At 49.3% G+C, this 13928-nt stretch overlaps 1 protein-coding gene across 1 annotated transcript in view; it reads left to right on the plus strand.

Moving 5' to 3' along the window:
- Window positions 1-13211, plus strand: part of ROR2 (ROR family WNT receptor 2) — a 243156-nt gene extending 229945 nt beyond the window's left edge. Inside the window, exons 6-9 of the mRNA XM_090273969.1 lie at window positions 2081-2395; window positions 3504-3749; window positions 9100-9302; window positions 10633-13211. Of these exons, the coding sequence (XP_090130095.1) occupies window positions 2081-2395; window positions 3504-3749; window positions 9100-9302; window positions 10633-12078 (2210 nt within the window). The 3' untranslated portion in view covers window positions 12079-13211. The remainder of the gene's footprint in view (window positions 1-2080; window positions 2396-3503; window positions 3750-9099; window positions 9303-10632) is intronic.
- Window positions 13212-13928: the final 717 nt, after the last annotated feature.

Raw genomic sequence — 13928 nt, forward strand, 5'->3', positions numbered from 1 at the left:
AATGTACAATAAAAGGTATACTTTACATCATGACTTAGTGTATGCATATATTTCATAGAATTGAAATGCATTACAGGAAACAATATTCATTCACTCTTAATAAAGACAGTACACTTGGGTTTTTCTCTTTAGTTTTATTTTATTTTTAAAAAGTTGGTTGCACCCTTAATATGAACCATGCACTGACATCCTCTGTTCTGTTCTAATTATCTTTTAAAATGGTAGCCAGAGACTCCAGAATTCATCTTACAGTCCACTAATTGGCAAACACTGATTCAAGGCCCACGATTGTCCTTCAGTTATTTCTTCAGGAATTGTTTAAAGGATTAGACAACTTGGATATCTGATCAGACTGATTTTATAGCAGCTTTTGGGTAACTGTTTAGAATGAGGATTCTCTAAATTTGTGGATTAAAAAAAATAATTTGAAGGTGTTCTAGACTGACTGTGACTTAGAGACTGCATTCATTGTAATGTGCAGTTCAGAGAGCATGCTTACCAGAACTACTGTCATGACTCTGGGAGCTTCCCAGGGAATGAGCTCCAAGAAACCTTCAGAGTGACATGCAGGGTGGGGGCAAAAGTGAGGACGAGTTGTTGGACGTCCTAGGTACCTAGAACAATACTTTCAGAAATAAGTCCTCATTTTATGTGTCAGGGAAAGGAAAGGAGGAAAAATACTAAAAGGGTCAGCTATGACATTGGATACATCAATTACCCCAAAAGAAATGCCAGGTTTGGCCTTCTTGGCCAGTCTGTCCTGCCTGGGAGTCAAGGCCAGCATTGCTATCCTTGTGGTCGCCAGCTCCACTAGGATGGGATTGAACTGGATTCACACCTGGTTCTTTGGCCAAACTCTGTTCCTCCGTTTTAATATTATCCAGAAGTGACCTGAGGACAAAGGTCGTGTGGCCCGCACACTGCAGTGCCTGGCATGAGGCGCTAGGTGCAGTGTGTGGACATGGCTGTTAACCATACGTATGGGCCATTCTTCTTATTTGCCATTTTACAGGCCTCATATGGGCTTTCATTTCCCTGACTTTCCTATAGTAACTAACTGGGCAGGGCACAAGTGGGCTTCCATTCAGCTGTCTAACCTGGAGCCTGCCTTGGTGCCTTTGTGAGTCTCCTGGGGATAATGGACACCAGCAGCACCACCTGCTGGTCGAAAAGGGCACAGCACTCCAAATGAGCCAAATGAGTGGAGCAGGGGTATCCTGGGAACTAAAGTCCAACCTCTCAGCAAGGTGTGTAGGGGAAGGGGCCACTCTTTCCTGAGCTGTCCAAGATCAAATCCATATAAGCAGATCCTTCACAAGTCAAAGTGGGGTGGGCCTTCTGGCTGCTGCCTTCCTTTGAGCCCCGACTGCTACAGCCTTCCCTCCTGCCCCTTTGTTTCTCCTTGTCAAGAGTCAAGTTTTTCCTCTGGGCTGGCTCATTCCCATCACACCCCATCCTGTCACATCTTGCCTCTAAAAAGCAAACCCAGGCTCAGAGCCTCCAGAGCTTCTCCCCAAGGCTGTGTCTCCACGCCTCCTTTAACACAAGTCTCTCCCCACTGTCCAGTTGTTCCTCAGCTCTCTGCTCAGCATCCCCCCTGCCCCAGGCCTTCCTCTCCTCTGCCATTCCCTGTCATCTGACTCCTGCGTCCCTTCCGAGGCCTCCTTAGGCTGCTGTGATTTTGCCTGGGCCTGGTCCCTGTGCCTCTCCTCAAGTTTCTCCTTCTGGAAGCCATGCTTGCTAGTTCACCTATGCCCTGCACCTGCAGAGCTCCTCCAGTCCTTAGTAGGACCAGAGGAAGTGGCTTTCAGGTCTAAAATGGGACTCTTCCTGTCATGGAAGAAGCATCTAGTTGTATGAGATCTTGGGCCTAGTTTTCCTTCTTTTTGTTCTACTTTTGATGTGAGGCCTTGAACCTTCTATGTCTGGTTCAAATTAGGGCAGCTCATGTGCTCTCTGGTGCCCTTGGGTGGGAGCGAAAATGGGGTGGAGGGCTGGAGGCACTGGTGGGCGGGGGGGGCACGGTGGGGGTTGGGGGTGGAGCAGAGGCTACCCCCTAATGGGTCTCATGCCTCCACAGCGGCCTTCACCATGATTGGCACATCCACACACCTGTCAGACCAGTGCTCGCAGTTTGCCATTCCGTCCTTCTGCCACTTCGTGTTCCCACTGTGCGACGCACGATCCCGGGCACCGAAGCCTCGCGAGCTGTGCCGTGACGAGTGCGAGGTGCTGGAGAGCGACCTGTGCCGCCAAGAATACACCATTGCACGCTCCAACCCGCTCATCCTCATGCGGCTACAGCTGCCCAAGTGCGAGGCACTACCCATGCCTGACAGCCCTGATGCTGCCAACTGCATGCGCATCGGCATCCCAGCCGAGAGGCTGGGCCGCTGTGAGTCCCACCCACCCACCCAGCAGAGCCAGCCCAGGGTGTCTCTTCCCGTAGGATCAGCAGGAGGGCCTAAGAGCAGGGACATCAGTCACAGCTCCAGGCCACACCAAGCTGCCCCTGCCTGTCTTTGGAACCCACATAAGTCACTCTGCCTCTCTGAGCCTCAGACCTCATTCTATAAAGTGAAGTCATTTGCCTCCTGCCTGCCTGCCTGCCTGCCTGCTCTCTACGAAATGCAATTAGGGGCATCAGAGGAAGAGGCAGGCCTCCAAACCCACCTGTGATCCACAAGCCCCTGTCCTCACTACTACTAGGTTGGGACTTCAGCCCTCCCCCGTGGTACCCAGGGAAGGCAGAGGCTGCATTCATTCCTTGGGCCAGGGGGTTACTGAGTGCAGCAGGGCTCCTCTAGGGCCTAGGAGCCTGATCCCTGCCCCCTGAACTCCCCGATTCCTGGCTGCAGGGCCAACGCATGCGACTTTGTCAGCCGCTTAAATGTTGTTTCCTCATGTTACATTGGAATGATAACTACTAAACTCAGGAGTTGAAATGAAGATTAAATTAGTTAATATTTTAAAAGTTCTTAGAACAGTGCCCAAACACAGTAAGCACTCTTAACCATTCAACACATGCACACCCCAGGTCTGGCTCAGAGAGCACTAGGGGCTTCGCTTGGGAGGTGGAGTGACTTATGTGGCTAAGACATGTGTTCCCAAGGTAGCAGGGGTGTCTGAGGTATGGGCCAGGCCTGGCAGTTTCTCTTCCCTTCTGCACGGTTTGGTTTTGCTGCCAGAGCAAATGCTTATGAGGTCTTCATTCGGGAATGGAGATGCCTGGACGGTCCGAATAGTGGTTTCAGGGTCATGGAGTAACTTCTGACAAGTATGTCCCTGATGTACCCCCAATTTAATTAGTGAGTTTGGGACTCGATTATCATTATTTTTAATGCTGCTTTTCTTACAAGTTACATAAAACTTGGAAGTTTTCTTTTGGAAAACTTCAGTTTGAGTACATGCAGGCAGAGTGGTTTATTGTCCTTTCTGGAAGAGGTACCCAAGGAGGGCTGCTTGCTCTCGGTTTGGGCCTCCTAACACATCTCCTCTCTCAGACCACCAGTGCTATAATGGCTCCGGCATGGATTACAGAGGGACGGCAAGCACCACCAAGTCGGGGCACCAGTGCCAGCCGTGGACTCTGCAGCACCCCCACAGCCATCACCTGACCAGCACAGACTTCCCTGAGCTCGGAGGGGGACATGCCTACTGCCGGAACCCCGGTGGGCAGATGGAAGGCCCTTGGTGCTTCACAAAGAATAAAAACGTACCCATGGAACTATGTGACATACCTTCTTGTAGTATGTATTCTCTCTCATTTAAAAAAAAGTGCTGAATGTTAAGTATGACGTGGAACCAGGAGGCTTGTGGTGCTGAGCGCCATCCCCATTCCACCACCATGATTATTTGTTTTTATAAAACTGTTGCTCATTATAAAATTAATATCTGGTCATCATAGGATGTTTCAAATGGTAGAAAAGTCTTAAGGAATCAGGTGCAAATCGCCTAATTTCCTCACTCTGCATTTGGGCGTCCTCCTGTGAGCACTTTCCTGCGTGTAGTTCTGGGATATTCTGTTTGCATCTTGTTTCTCCATCACAGTTACCAGCAGCTCCCTGGCGGTTTTCACAGTTGAGGACCCTGCCTGCGCTTCCTCCCCAGCTTCCCACATACATTTAGCAGAGTGAGGGAAATGCAACTTAAATCTCTTAACCATTTTCTCTGCAATTTCTCTGTTAATTATGAATAGAAGGAGAGCTTGTCGTTAATGCTTGCAAGCTTTACAAACATTATTATCCTGTATCCCAATATTTGTGGTCCGCCAGCTCCAGTTGGCCTGGACACCCGAGACTGGGCTGCCTTCTGGGTCTTCCATTTTGGAACCTGAGATAGAGGGTTGGTGGAAAATTCCTGGGAGAAGATTGATCAAGAGAGATAATAGGTGAAGCACATCAAGGTTCACCATTCACCTGGAAACCTTTCCTGGCAGCTGGTGTGGGACTGAGTGCCTCCACACTGCCAGTGAGGGGAGTGCACACCTGTGCTCATGTCCTTCTCTAAATCCCACATTCGCACTCTCATTCACTCAGCACACAGTTCATGCACAAATCTGCAACAATGTGTGTTCATTGCAGGAGTAAATTTTAAGAATGAAATGTCAGTAGTTAGATTATAGTATAACAGCTCTATGGAATGAAAGGAGGGATGTTCATGATGTTCTGTTACGGGAAAGAAACAGGTTGTAGGACATAGCTGTGTTATATCTGTTCTCTCTCTCCTCCTCTTCCTCCCTCTCTTCTTCCCTTCTTCCCCTTCTCTTTTTTCTTTCTTCTTACAAAAAACAAAATGAGCAAAAGCTGTGTGTGTATGTCTGTGTGCACATAAGCATCTATATTTCAATGAGCAATTATTACTTTTGTAGTTAAAAACTAAATTCGAGCAAAGGAAAAAAATCATGTTCTTTGACCTGGCAATTGTAGGAATCTTATATTGCAGAAATACTTGTATTTAGAGGGCATAAATGAAGGGATATTTATTATAGAATCACTTTTAATAGCTAAATAAGAAACAGACTGTTTAGCAATAGGGGGTTAGATGGAATTGTGGACACTGTTGAGGAACACCTAGAGCTCTCTGGGCTATGTGTGATGTCTGAGAGATTATTCTCCTACAAAATCAGGAGAAGGGAAATATGGCTGATACGATTCTATTCAGAATTAATTCGGTTCAAACTTCTATTTTTAAAAAACCATAAGAGACTGCTGCTTATGTGTATCAAAGTAGTTGAACATTGGTTATTTCATGTTCAACTTAAAGTATATGAGGGAATTTATTTATAAAAATTGTGTATTTATTCTTGCATGTTGAAACTTCAGTCACCTTCAAAATACTCTCCATTTGATGGGATACAGCCATCGAGACTTTTATTTCCACTGCTTAAAACAGTTTCTGAATGCGTCGATTTTGATGTCTTTCAGTACTTCAGCTTTTTAGTTTGTTTCACGTCTTCCACATTGCCAAAACATTTCCCTTTGAGGACTTTTTTCATCCAGGGAAACAAAAAAAAAGTTGCTTGGGGTGAGATCAGGTGAATGGGGTGGGGGGCATGGGAGTCAAGCCATTTTTGGCCCAGCGTGGTGTGGGTAGGTGCTCTCATAAATCACCCATTGTGAAATGGGCAAACTCGGTGGAAGAGTCTTGCAAAAAATTTCACTGAAGCTGAGTGCAGCGTCTCACAACGCCAGCTGGTATACTGATAACAGATGGATTTCTAGTACGCTCACCTAGTGGAGGAAGCCTGTACTACAAGGGGCCCGCCCTCCAGAAGATAATTCCAGTTTTTTGGGGGGGGGGCCGGGGGGTCTCCTCTCATACATAAAAAATCAAGTGAGCAGCAACCTATTGACAATGGAATAGCCTTTAGTGAGATGGGTTGTTAGGAATATTCATTGTTATGTAATACTACTGTTATTAATAAGCATGTGTTCTGTTGGTAATTTTGAAAAGGTAATGATAAATGGTCATGTATGAGGTAAGTGTTTGGAGGGTGCTCATACCTCTGATCTTGGTCTGAGGGATGTGAACTCCTCCTCATGCCTAATAATGAAAATGGACAGTCTCCACTGCCCCCAAGGCTTCTTCCAGGTGGGGACAGGAGAGTTTTGTGTGTGGTGTTATTTTATTGTAGTTTAGATGCAGGGAGGCCAGACTGGGTTTGGGACAGTGTGTGTGTGTGTGTGTGTGTGCTGAGATGGCAATAGTGTTTCTTTTCAGAAGTGAATTAGCTCTCTTAATTAGAAGTCACTTGTCTGCTTTCAGATGGAGAGCTCATTACCCGCTAGTCATGTGATTATAAGAATAGGGTGGGGAAGTGGCCCATTTAGGGGGCTGGTTCTGCCTCCTTATGAGGGAGCCCCCAGCTCTGCTCTAGTCGTCACACTGCCTCCTGGAGCCCACTGTTCCTCTCTAAGTCCTGGAGGGGAGACAAAGGGCTGCTCCTACAGGAAAAATGGAAGCTCTGCCTGGAGCTTCATAGTTTATACCTCTGTCTCACCATGGTTCTTCCAGAATTCTTGTGCCCTGCTGCATGCTGTACTGGGTCAAACTCATTGGTACCACTGCACTTGCAAGTCAAGAGCTCTTTAAAAAAAAATTTTTTTTATAAGTATACTTTATTGATTATGTTGTTACGGTAATCCCAATTTTTCCTGCTTTGCTCCCCTCTGCCCAGTACCCCCCTTACCTCCAGCAATCCCACCCCCTTTAGTTCATGTTCATGGGTCATGCATGTAAGTTCTTTGGCTTCACCCTTTCCTATATTATTCTTAACTTCCCCCTGTCTGTGTTGTACCAACCAATTATGCTTCTTAGTCCCTGCACCACTTGCTCATTTCTCCCCCTCCCAGCTGATAACCCTCCAAATGATCCCCATACCTATGATTCTGTTCCTGTTCTGGGTTGCTTAGCTGGATTTTGTTTTTATTTTTTAGATTCAGTTGTTGATAGTTGTGAGTTTGTTGTCACTTTAATGTTAGTAATTTTGATCTTCTTTTTCTTAAGTCCCTTTGACATCTCATATAATGATAGCTTGGTAATGATGAGCTCCTTTAGCTTTACCTTGTCTGGGAAGCACTTTATCTGCCATTCTAAATGATAGCGCTGCTGGATAGAGTAATCTTGGTTGTAAGTCCTTGCTTTTCATCACCTTAAATACTTCTTGCCTGCTTCTTCTTGCCTGGAAACTTTCTTTTGAGAAATCAGCTGAGAGTCTTATAGGCACCCCTTTGTAAGTAACTCTCTACTTTTCTCTTGCTGCTTTTAAGATTCTCTTAATCTTGAACCTTTGGCATTTTAATGATTATGTGTCTTGGTGTGGTCCTGTTTGGGTCTAGCTTGTCTAGGGACTCTTTGTGCTTCCTGGACTTGTATGTCTGTTTCCTTCACCAAATTTGGGAAGTTTTCCTTCATTATTTTTTCACATAAGTTTTCAGTATCTTGCTCTTCCTCTTCTCATTCTAGCACCCCTGTGGTTCAGACATCGGCATATTTAATGTTGTCCCAGAGGCTCCTAAGCCTCTTCTCATTTTTTTCAATTCTTGTTTCCTCATTCTGTACTGGTTGACTGTTTATTTCTTCCTTATGTTCCAAATCATTGATTTGAACCCTGGTTTCCTTCCCTTTACCATTGGTTTTGTGTGGATTTTCCTTTGTTTCACTTAGCATAGCCTTCACTTCTTCTCTTATGCATTTGCCATACTCAAGCATATCTGTCAAGTCTGTGAGCATCTTTATCACCAGTGTTTTAAACTCTTCATCTGTTAGGTTGGCTATTTCCTCATCTGTTAGGTTGGCTGTCTCCTCATCGTTTAGTTCTCCCACTGGAACCTTGATTCATTCCCTATTTTGGGCCATACTTCTCTGTCTCCTCATCTTGACAGTTTCCTGTGTGTGCCTCTGTGTCTTAGGTAGAGCTGTCACTCCTGTTATGTTGTAAGGGGCAGAGCCTTAGGTACTCATCAGTATGGGGCAATCTGTTTCACCATGTTGTGGCGTGGTATGTGGGGGAGGCGTCTGAGAGGGAACAATGCCACTTGCTCAGCACTTGCCCCCTTTCCAGGCACTTCTCCCACTTTATACGGGACTGGCACCTCTCTAGCTGTTGCCCTGGCTTTCGTTTCCAGAGTGGGTGGGTCTGTGGACGTACTAGGACTGTGGGGGCCCTTTAAACAAGTGGACTCTGCTGAGAGACGGGCAGTTTCTTCCTCTGCCCCTACCCCCACCGGTTTGCACAGTCAGAAGCAATGAGGCTTGATTTTTCCCGGCACTGGGACTGTGAGCTGCAAGGTCTGGTGTGGTGCTGGGAACACTCCCCAGTTGTCCCTCCCTTTAAAACGTGTGACTGCGCTTTCCGCTGGCCTGACACTGCCTCCACTGCTGCCGCCACCACACAGGGTCCTCACCACCCTGGATCCACCCCTCCTACCTGTCTGGATGAGTATTTCTTCTTTATATCTTTCTTTGTTGGACTTCCATGCAGCCCAATTTTCTGGAACTTCTGGTTGTTTCTAGTTTTGAGGTAGTTGTAGTCTTTCTTAGTTGTGGAGGGAGACCCAGTGTGTCTGTCTAGGCCTCCATCTTGACCAAAAGTCCTCAAGTGCTCTTTTAATCACTGTCCTAGAAGAACATGTTACTATACAAACAAACACAGACAATCCTAAAATATAGAATGACGAACAAGGTCACTTCTAATCTCAGTACTGAGTTTCCTTCAGCGAAGACTGAGGTCAGACACGTTTCACTGAGTTTTGCAAAGATGGAATCAGGCAGAGCACATGTTTTTCATGGTGTTCAGGCATTAGGAGAGAGAAGATCTGCTGCTCCAGGCTCTGTGAGGCTTTCAGAGCCCGTTTGCCATTAGTGCTCTGTATTCCACTGTTTCCATGGGGCAGCTCTGGACTGGGTCACACAGATGGACCTCAAGGTGTGCATTTTTTGGTATATTCCTTTTTTTTAGGTTGGGTGTATAATTGTGTCCCTTTGTGCCATGGACTTGATTATCCACGTGTGCTTAAAAACTGTAGCTGAAGGTGGGAGTGGGCCAGCGGAGAACTTGGAGTTTTCTGAGAACTCATGGAAGCCTTGCTGTTACAGGCCCCCGGGACGGCAGCAGGATGGGGATCCTCTATATCCTGGTCCCGAGCATCGCCATCCCCCTGGTCGTCGCCTGCCTTTTCTTCCTGGTCTGCATGTGCCGCAATAAGCATAAGGCTTCGGCCTCCACACCCCAACGCCGGCAGCTGATGGCGTCCCCCAGCCAGGATGTGGAGATACCCCTCATCGGCCAACACAAGCAGGTCTCCCAGCTTACCCTCTGCCTGCCATGTTAGCTTTCTTAATCTACTCGAAACACAACACTCCTTTAAACTGTCTTTTATTTCATTGTTTCTTCTCTGAAACATGTCAGCACATTGTGTCCTTAGAAAACACGTGGTACACATGTTTAGGATTCACTGTCCCAGTGGGAGGCTTCTCCCTCTCAGTCTTCTCTCTGTGATGCTTAAGCTATGCCCATGGGGCCACCAGACAAGGGCTCAGGCTGCCCCCACCACTTGAGGGTCAGTATGGCATTGTTAAGGGACTGGGGCCCATTTCTGCTCAGTTTGGGGTGTGGTTGGTGTTGCTGTTTTATTTTTTAGGGGAGGATAGAGCAAACAGTCTTGTAGAGGAAGTGGAAGCCACCCCCACAATAGGAGTGACAGGATGGGGAAAGTACAGTGGAGTACAGCACAGGAAGGTCTGTCACAGCTGCTCAGCCATGTGGAGGGACAGTCACCTTCCAAGCTTTGGGGGAAAAAATCAATTCCTTGTCAGCTTTGAAGGGGAAGAGTGGACTCCTGCAGCTCTGTCTCCAGGAGTCACTCAGTGTTTGGGGGCAAGGGTGGAGTGACTGGACGGCAAGGGGGACACAGAGCCCTCTGGGGTCAGGGAAGCTTTCAGGAGGATGGGGGCCAGACACAGAGAAGGGGTGAGAACCATAGAAGCTGAGAGGTGCAAAGTTCGCATCAATTTTATCTACATGGTGCTTCCATCCAAAAGTATCTAATTGAGAATTTCATCAAGAGGAAGAAGCAAGACAGGCCAACTAAGGAGCAACAGGAGAACAGCTGGTCTGGGCTCTAAAAAGGACAGAAATGGGACCTACACCTTGGGTTTGAGAGAAATAGATGTGGGTCTTGCTGTGCTGAGCAGGGGTGGTTGTATCTCCCCAGTGAACACATACATATTGGGGAGCAGGAAAGTCACAGGGTGGGAGGGACACAGCTGGGGACAGTGCAGGGGTGACTGGGGCTACTGGGGCTCAGCGTGGTTGGGTGTGTGTGTGAATAGGTATGTGTGCACATAGTCCATTGTGATATCTCAGCTATACTTGGGACATAATTTGCAACCTGGTTGAAACCCGTTGGATGTTTCAGGTAGCCTCATGACATCGGGGTGTATTTAAGAGCAAAGAGCAGTGTGTGGGGCAGACTGAACCAGGGGCAGGCAGGACCAGCAGGTCCTCTGCAAGGCCGTGCTGGCAGAGGGCACTAGAACTGGCCCCTTCAGAGCCCTTTGGAACTTCCCTGCTCTTCCTTCTTGAGTTACAGTGGCAGAAATATTTCACTGGGCTTTTCTTCTTGGCAGGCCAAACTGAAGGAGATCAGCTTGTCCACAGTGAGGTTCATGGAGGAGCTTGGGGAGGACCGCTTTGGGAAGGTCTACAAAGGCCACCTGTTCAGCCCTGCACCAGGGGAGCCAGCCCAGGCCGTGGCCATCAAAACATTGAAGGACAAAGCAGAGGGGCCACTGCGGGAGGAGTTCCGGCATGAGGCCATGCTGCGGTCGCGGTTGCAGCACCCCAACATTGTCTGCTTGCTGGGTGTGGTGACCAAGGACCAGCCCCTCAGCATGATCTTCAGCTACTGCTCCCATGGTGACCTCCATGAGTTCCTGGTCATGCGCTCGCCGCACTCTGATGTGGGCAGCACGGATGACGACCGCACAGTGAAGTCGGCCCTGGAGCCCCCCGACTTCGTGCATGTGGTGGCTCAGATCGCACTGGGCATGGAGTATCTGTCCAGCCACCATGTGGTGCACAAGGACCTGGCCACCCGCAACGTGCTCATGTACGACAAGCTGAGTGTGAAGATCTCTGACTTGGGGCTGTTCCGAGAGGTATACTCAGCCGACTACTACAAGTTAATGGGAAACGCACTGCTGCCCATCCGTTGGATGTCCCCCGAAGCTATCATGTATGGCAAGTTCTCTGTGGACTCGGATATCTGGTCCTATGGTGTGGTCCTTTGGGAGGTGTTCAGCTATGGCCTACAGCCCTACTGCGGGCATTCCAACCAGGATGTGGTGGAGATGGTCCGCAGCCGACAGGTGCTCCCCTGCCCTGAGGACTGCCCTGCCTGGGTGTACGCCCTGATGATTGAGTGCTGGAACGAGTTCCCCAGCCGACGGCCCCGCTTCAAGGACATCCACAGCAGGCTCCGGGCCTGGGGCAACCTGTCCACCTACAACAGCTCAGCACAGACCTCGGGTGCCAGCAATGCCACGCAGACCAGCTCCCTGAGCACCAGCCCAGTCAGCAATGTCAGCAACGCCCGCTACGGGGGCCCCAAGCCCAAGTCCCAGCCCTTCCCGCAGCCGCAGTTCATCCCCATGAAGGGCCAGATCCGACCTCTGGTGCCTCCTCCACAGCTCTATATCCCTGTCAATGGCTACCAGCCTGTGCCAGCCTATGGGGCCTACTTGCCCAACTTTTACCCCGTCCAGATTCCCATGCAGATGGCCCCGCAACAGGTGCCTGCCCAGATGGTCCCCAAGCCCAGCTCTCACCACAGCGGTAGTGGCTCCACCAGCACAGGGTACGTCACCACTGCACCCTCCAACACATCAGTGGCTGACAGGGCAGCCCTGCTCTCCGAGGGCACCGAGGACGTGCAGAACGTTCCCGATGACACAGCCCAGAGCCCCATGCAGGAAGCAGAGGAGGAGGACAATGGCTCTGTCCCAGAGACTGAGCTACTGGGGGACAATGACACTCTGCAGATGGACCAGGCCGAGGTCCAGCTGGAAGCCTGAGGGGAACAGTGCTGAGGGGCACTGGTGGGGGACTTAAGCCACCTTGACCAGTGAGCCCCAGGGCTGGCTTGCTGCCTCACCATGCGAGATCTCATCCCCAGCATCCTTTCTGCACAGAGCAGCCACTTGGCCATTGTTTGGTCTTCTAGTTAGTGGCTCCTGACGAATGGTGAACCCCCAATGTGGTCTGCATTTCCCCAGAGGAGGATGGGAGTGAGCATTGCTTGTTTCTTGAAGGAAAATGGTTGGCGTCTTTCCACCATCTTGCATATGGATCCAATATTGCAAAACTTCAGGACAGCAGGCCTGCGCAAGGCAGCAAGGTGGGACTTGGGCTTTGCAACTCCTAGTGACTGGCTGTTGGCTGCAGATGGGGGGGCTGCCTTTACCTTGGCTGCCCCTGCCAGTTTCAGCCCCTTCAGCTGACAAAGAGAACAGGACCCTGCCACCTGCCAGGGACTGGTGAGAAAGGGGCTTCTGAAATGAAATGGGAGTCCCGTTTTAAGACAACATGTGCCTTAAAACAAACCAACATGACTTTGTATTTTTGTGAAGTGATTTTAATTATCTTGCATGTGTATTTTGCCCACTTTTCTGGCATTCAAGGGAAAGTGTTTCTGGGGTTTGGAATGTTACAAAGGAAGCAATAGTGTACAGAGCACTGTATTTGTTTTCTTGGAATCATGTACAGGCCTTAAGTGTAATTTATATGGTTTTTGTATGCCATTTTCATCGAAGTATTTTGAGTTTAAAGTAATGACTAAATAATTTAACTGTTTACCTTACCCACCTGGGATGCCACCTGATTGTACTTTGGTTGCTTGTGTGTTTACCAATGTGAGAGAGGTCCGTTCATTTCCGAGCCCCTCTGAGAGAGGGCCATGGGCACACTGCACGGGACACACGGACAGCGCCCGCCTGTAACTCCCACACCTGGTGGCACCAGCGAAGTGCACCCACGTTAGCTAGGCTTCCTGCAGGTTGTGAGGGTGCCAGGCTTCAGGCAGTGTGGGGTGGGGAGACGTTGGCTGGTGACGATGTGGGCTGAGCCCTTTGCAGCCTAGGGGGCTGGCCTGGAACCCAAGAGTTCATATGAATGTGGATGTACGTTGATAAATAAATGATGGAAACAAGTCCCACTGCTTTCTTGGTTAAGGTCTCGGGGGTGAATTCATTGCTGAGGACATGAAGTTGGTCTTTGGTTTTAAACTCCTCTCCTGAAGTCCCAGGACCCCTACTTAGACCTGGAGCCTGGTCTATCCAGGGTGCTAGATTAGTGCTGAGGGGTGAGGCCACGGGGGAAGCAGGCCTCCTTCACTACCTGTCCAGGGTTGTCTGTACTCTCTGCAGTGTGGTCAGCTGAGCCAGCGTGCACGTGGGCAGGGTCACCTGGGGTGTCGGGAGGAGCACTGTGACAGTCACAACCTGGATGAAGCCCAAGAGCTTCCACCAGCCCACAAAGGCCCCTGCTGCCCCAGGGCCTGGCCCTGCCCTCAACACAGCCTGGAGGTTTTTTGTGAGTACTTCAGTGGGTCCACAACCCAAGGACCAGGTGGAGCTCAGGTAGGGATTTGCTTTCCACTCTCAGTCAGCAGTTTTTGTAGCCAGCAGCAGCGCCTCTTCTGTGCTCCCAGGTCAACTGGGTGGGGCCAAGAAAGTGTGTTTCTAAGAGGTGCCTGCCCATAGGGCCCTGATGCTGTGTGGTCAGGGGACCACTGAGAGCCACCGAACACAGAATCAATTGGTCTCAACTGTCCAGCATCTCAGGCTATTCTGAACTTCAGGTCTATCCCCTTGCCCACTGCTTTATTTAGCACAATGCTGCTCAGAAGAGATCCCCTCACCACCCC

Source organism: Furipterus horrens, unplaced genomic scaffold, assembly GCF_987537825.1.
Source record: "Furipterus horrens unplaced genomic scaffold, mFurHor1.1.pri manual_scaffold_4, whole genome shotgun sequence".
Taxonomy (NCBI): Eukaryota; Metazoa; Chordata; class Mammalia; order Chiroptera; family Furipteridae; genus Furipterus; species Furipterus horrens.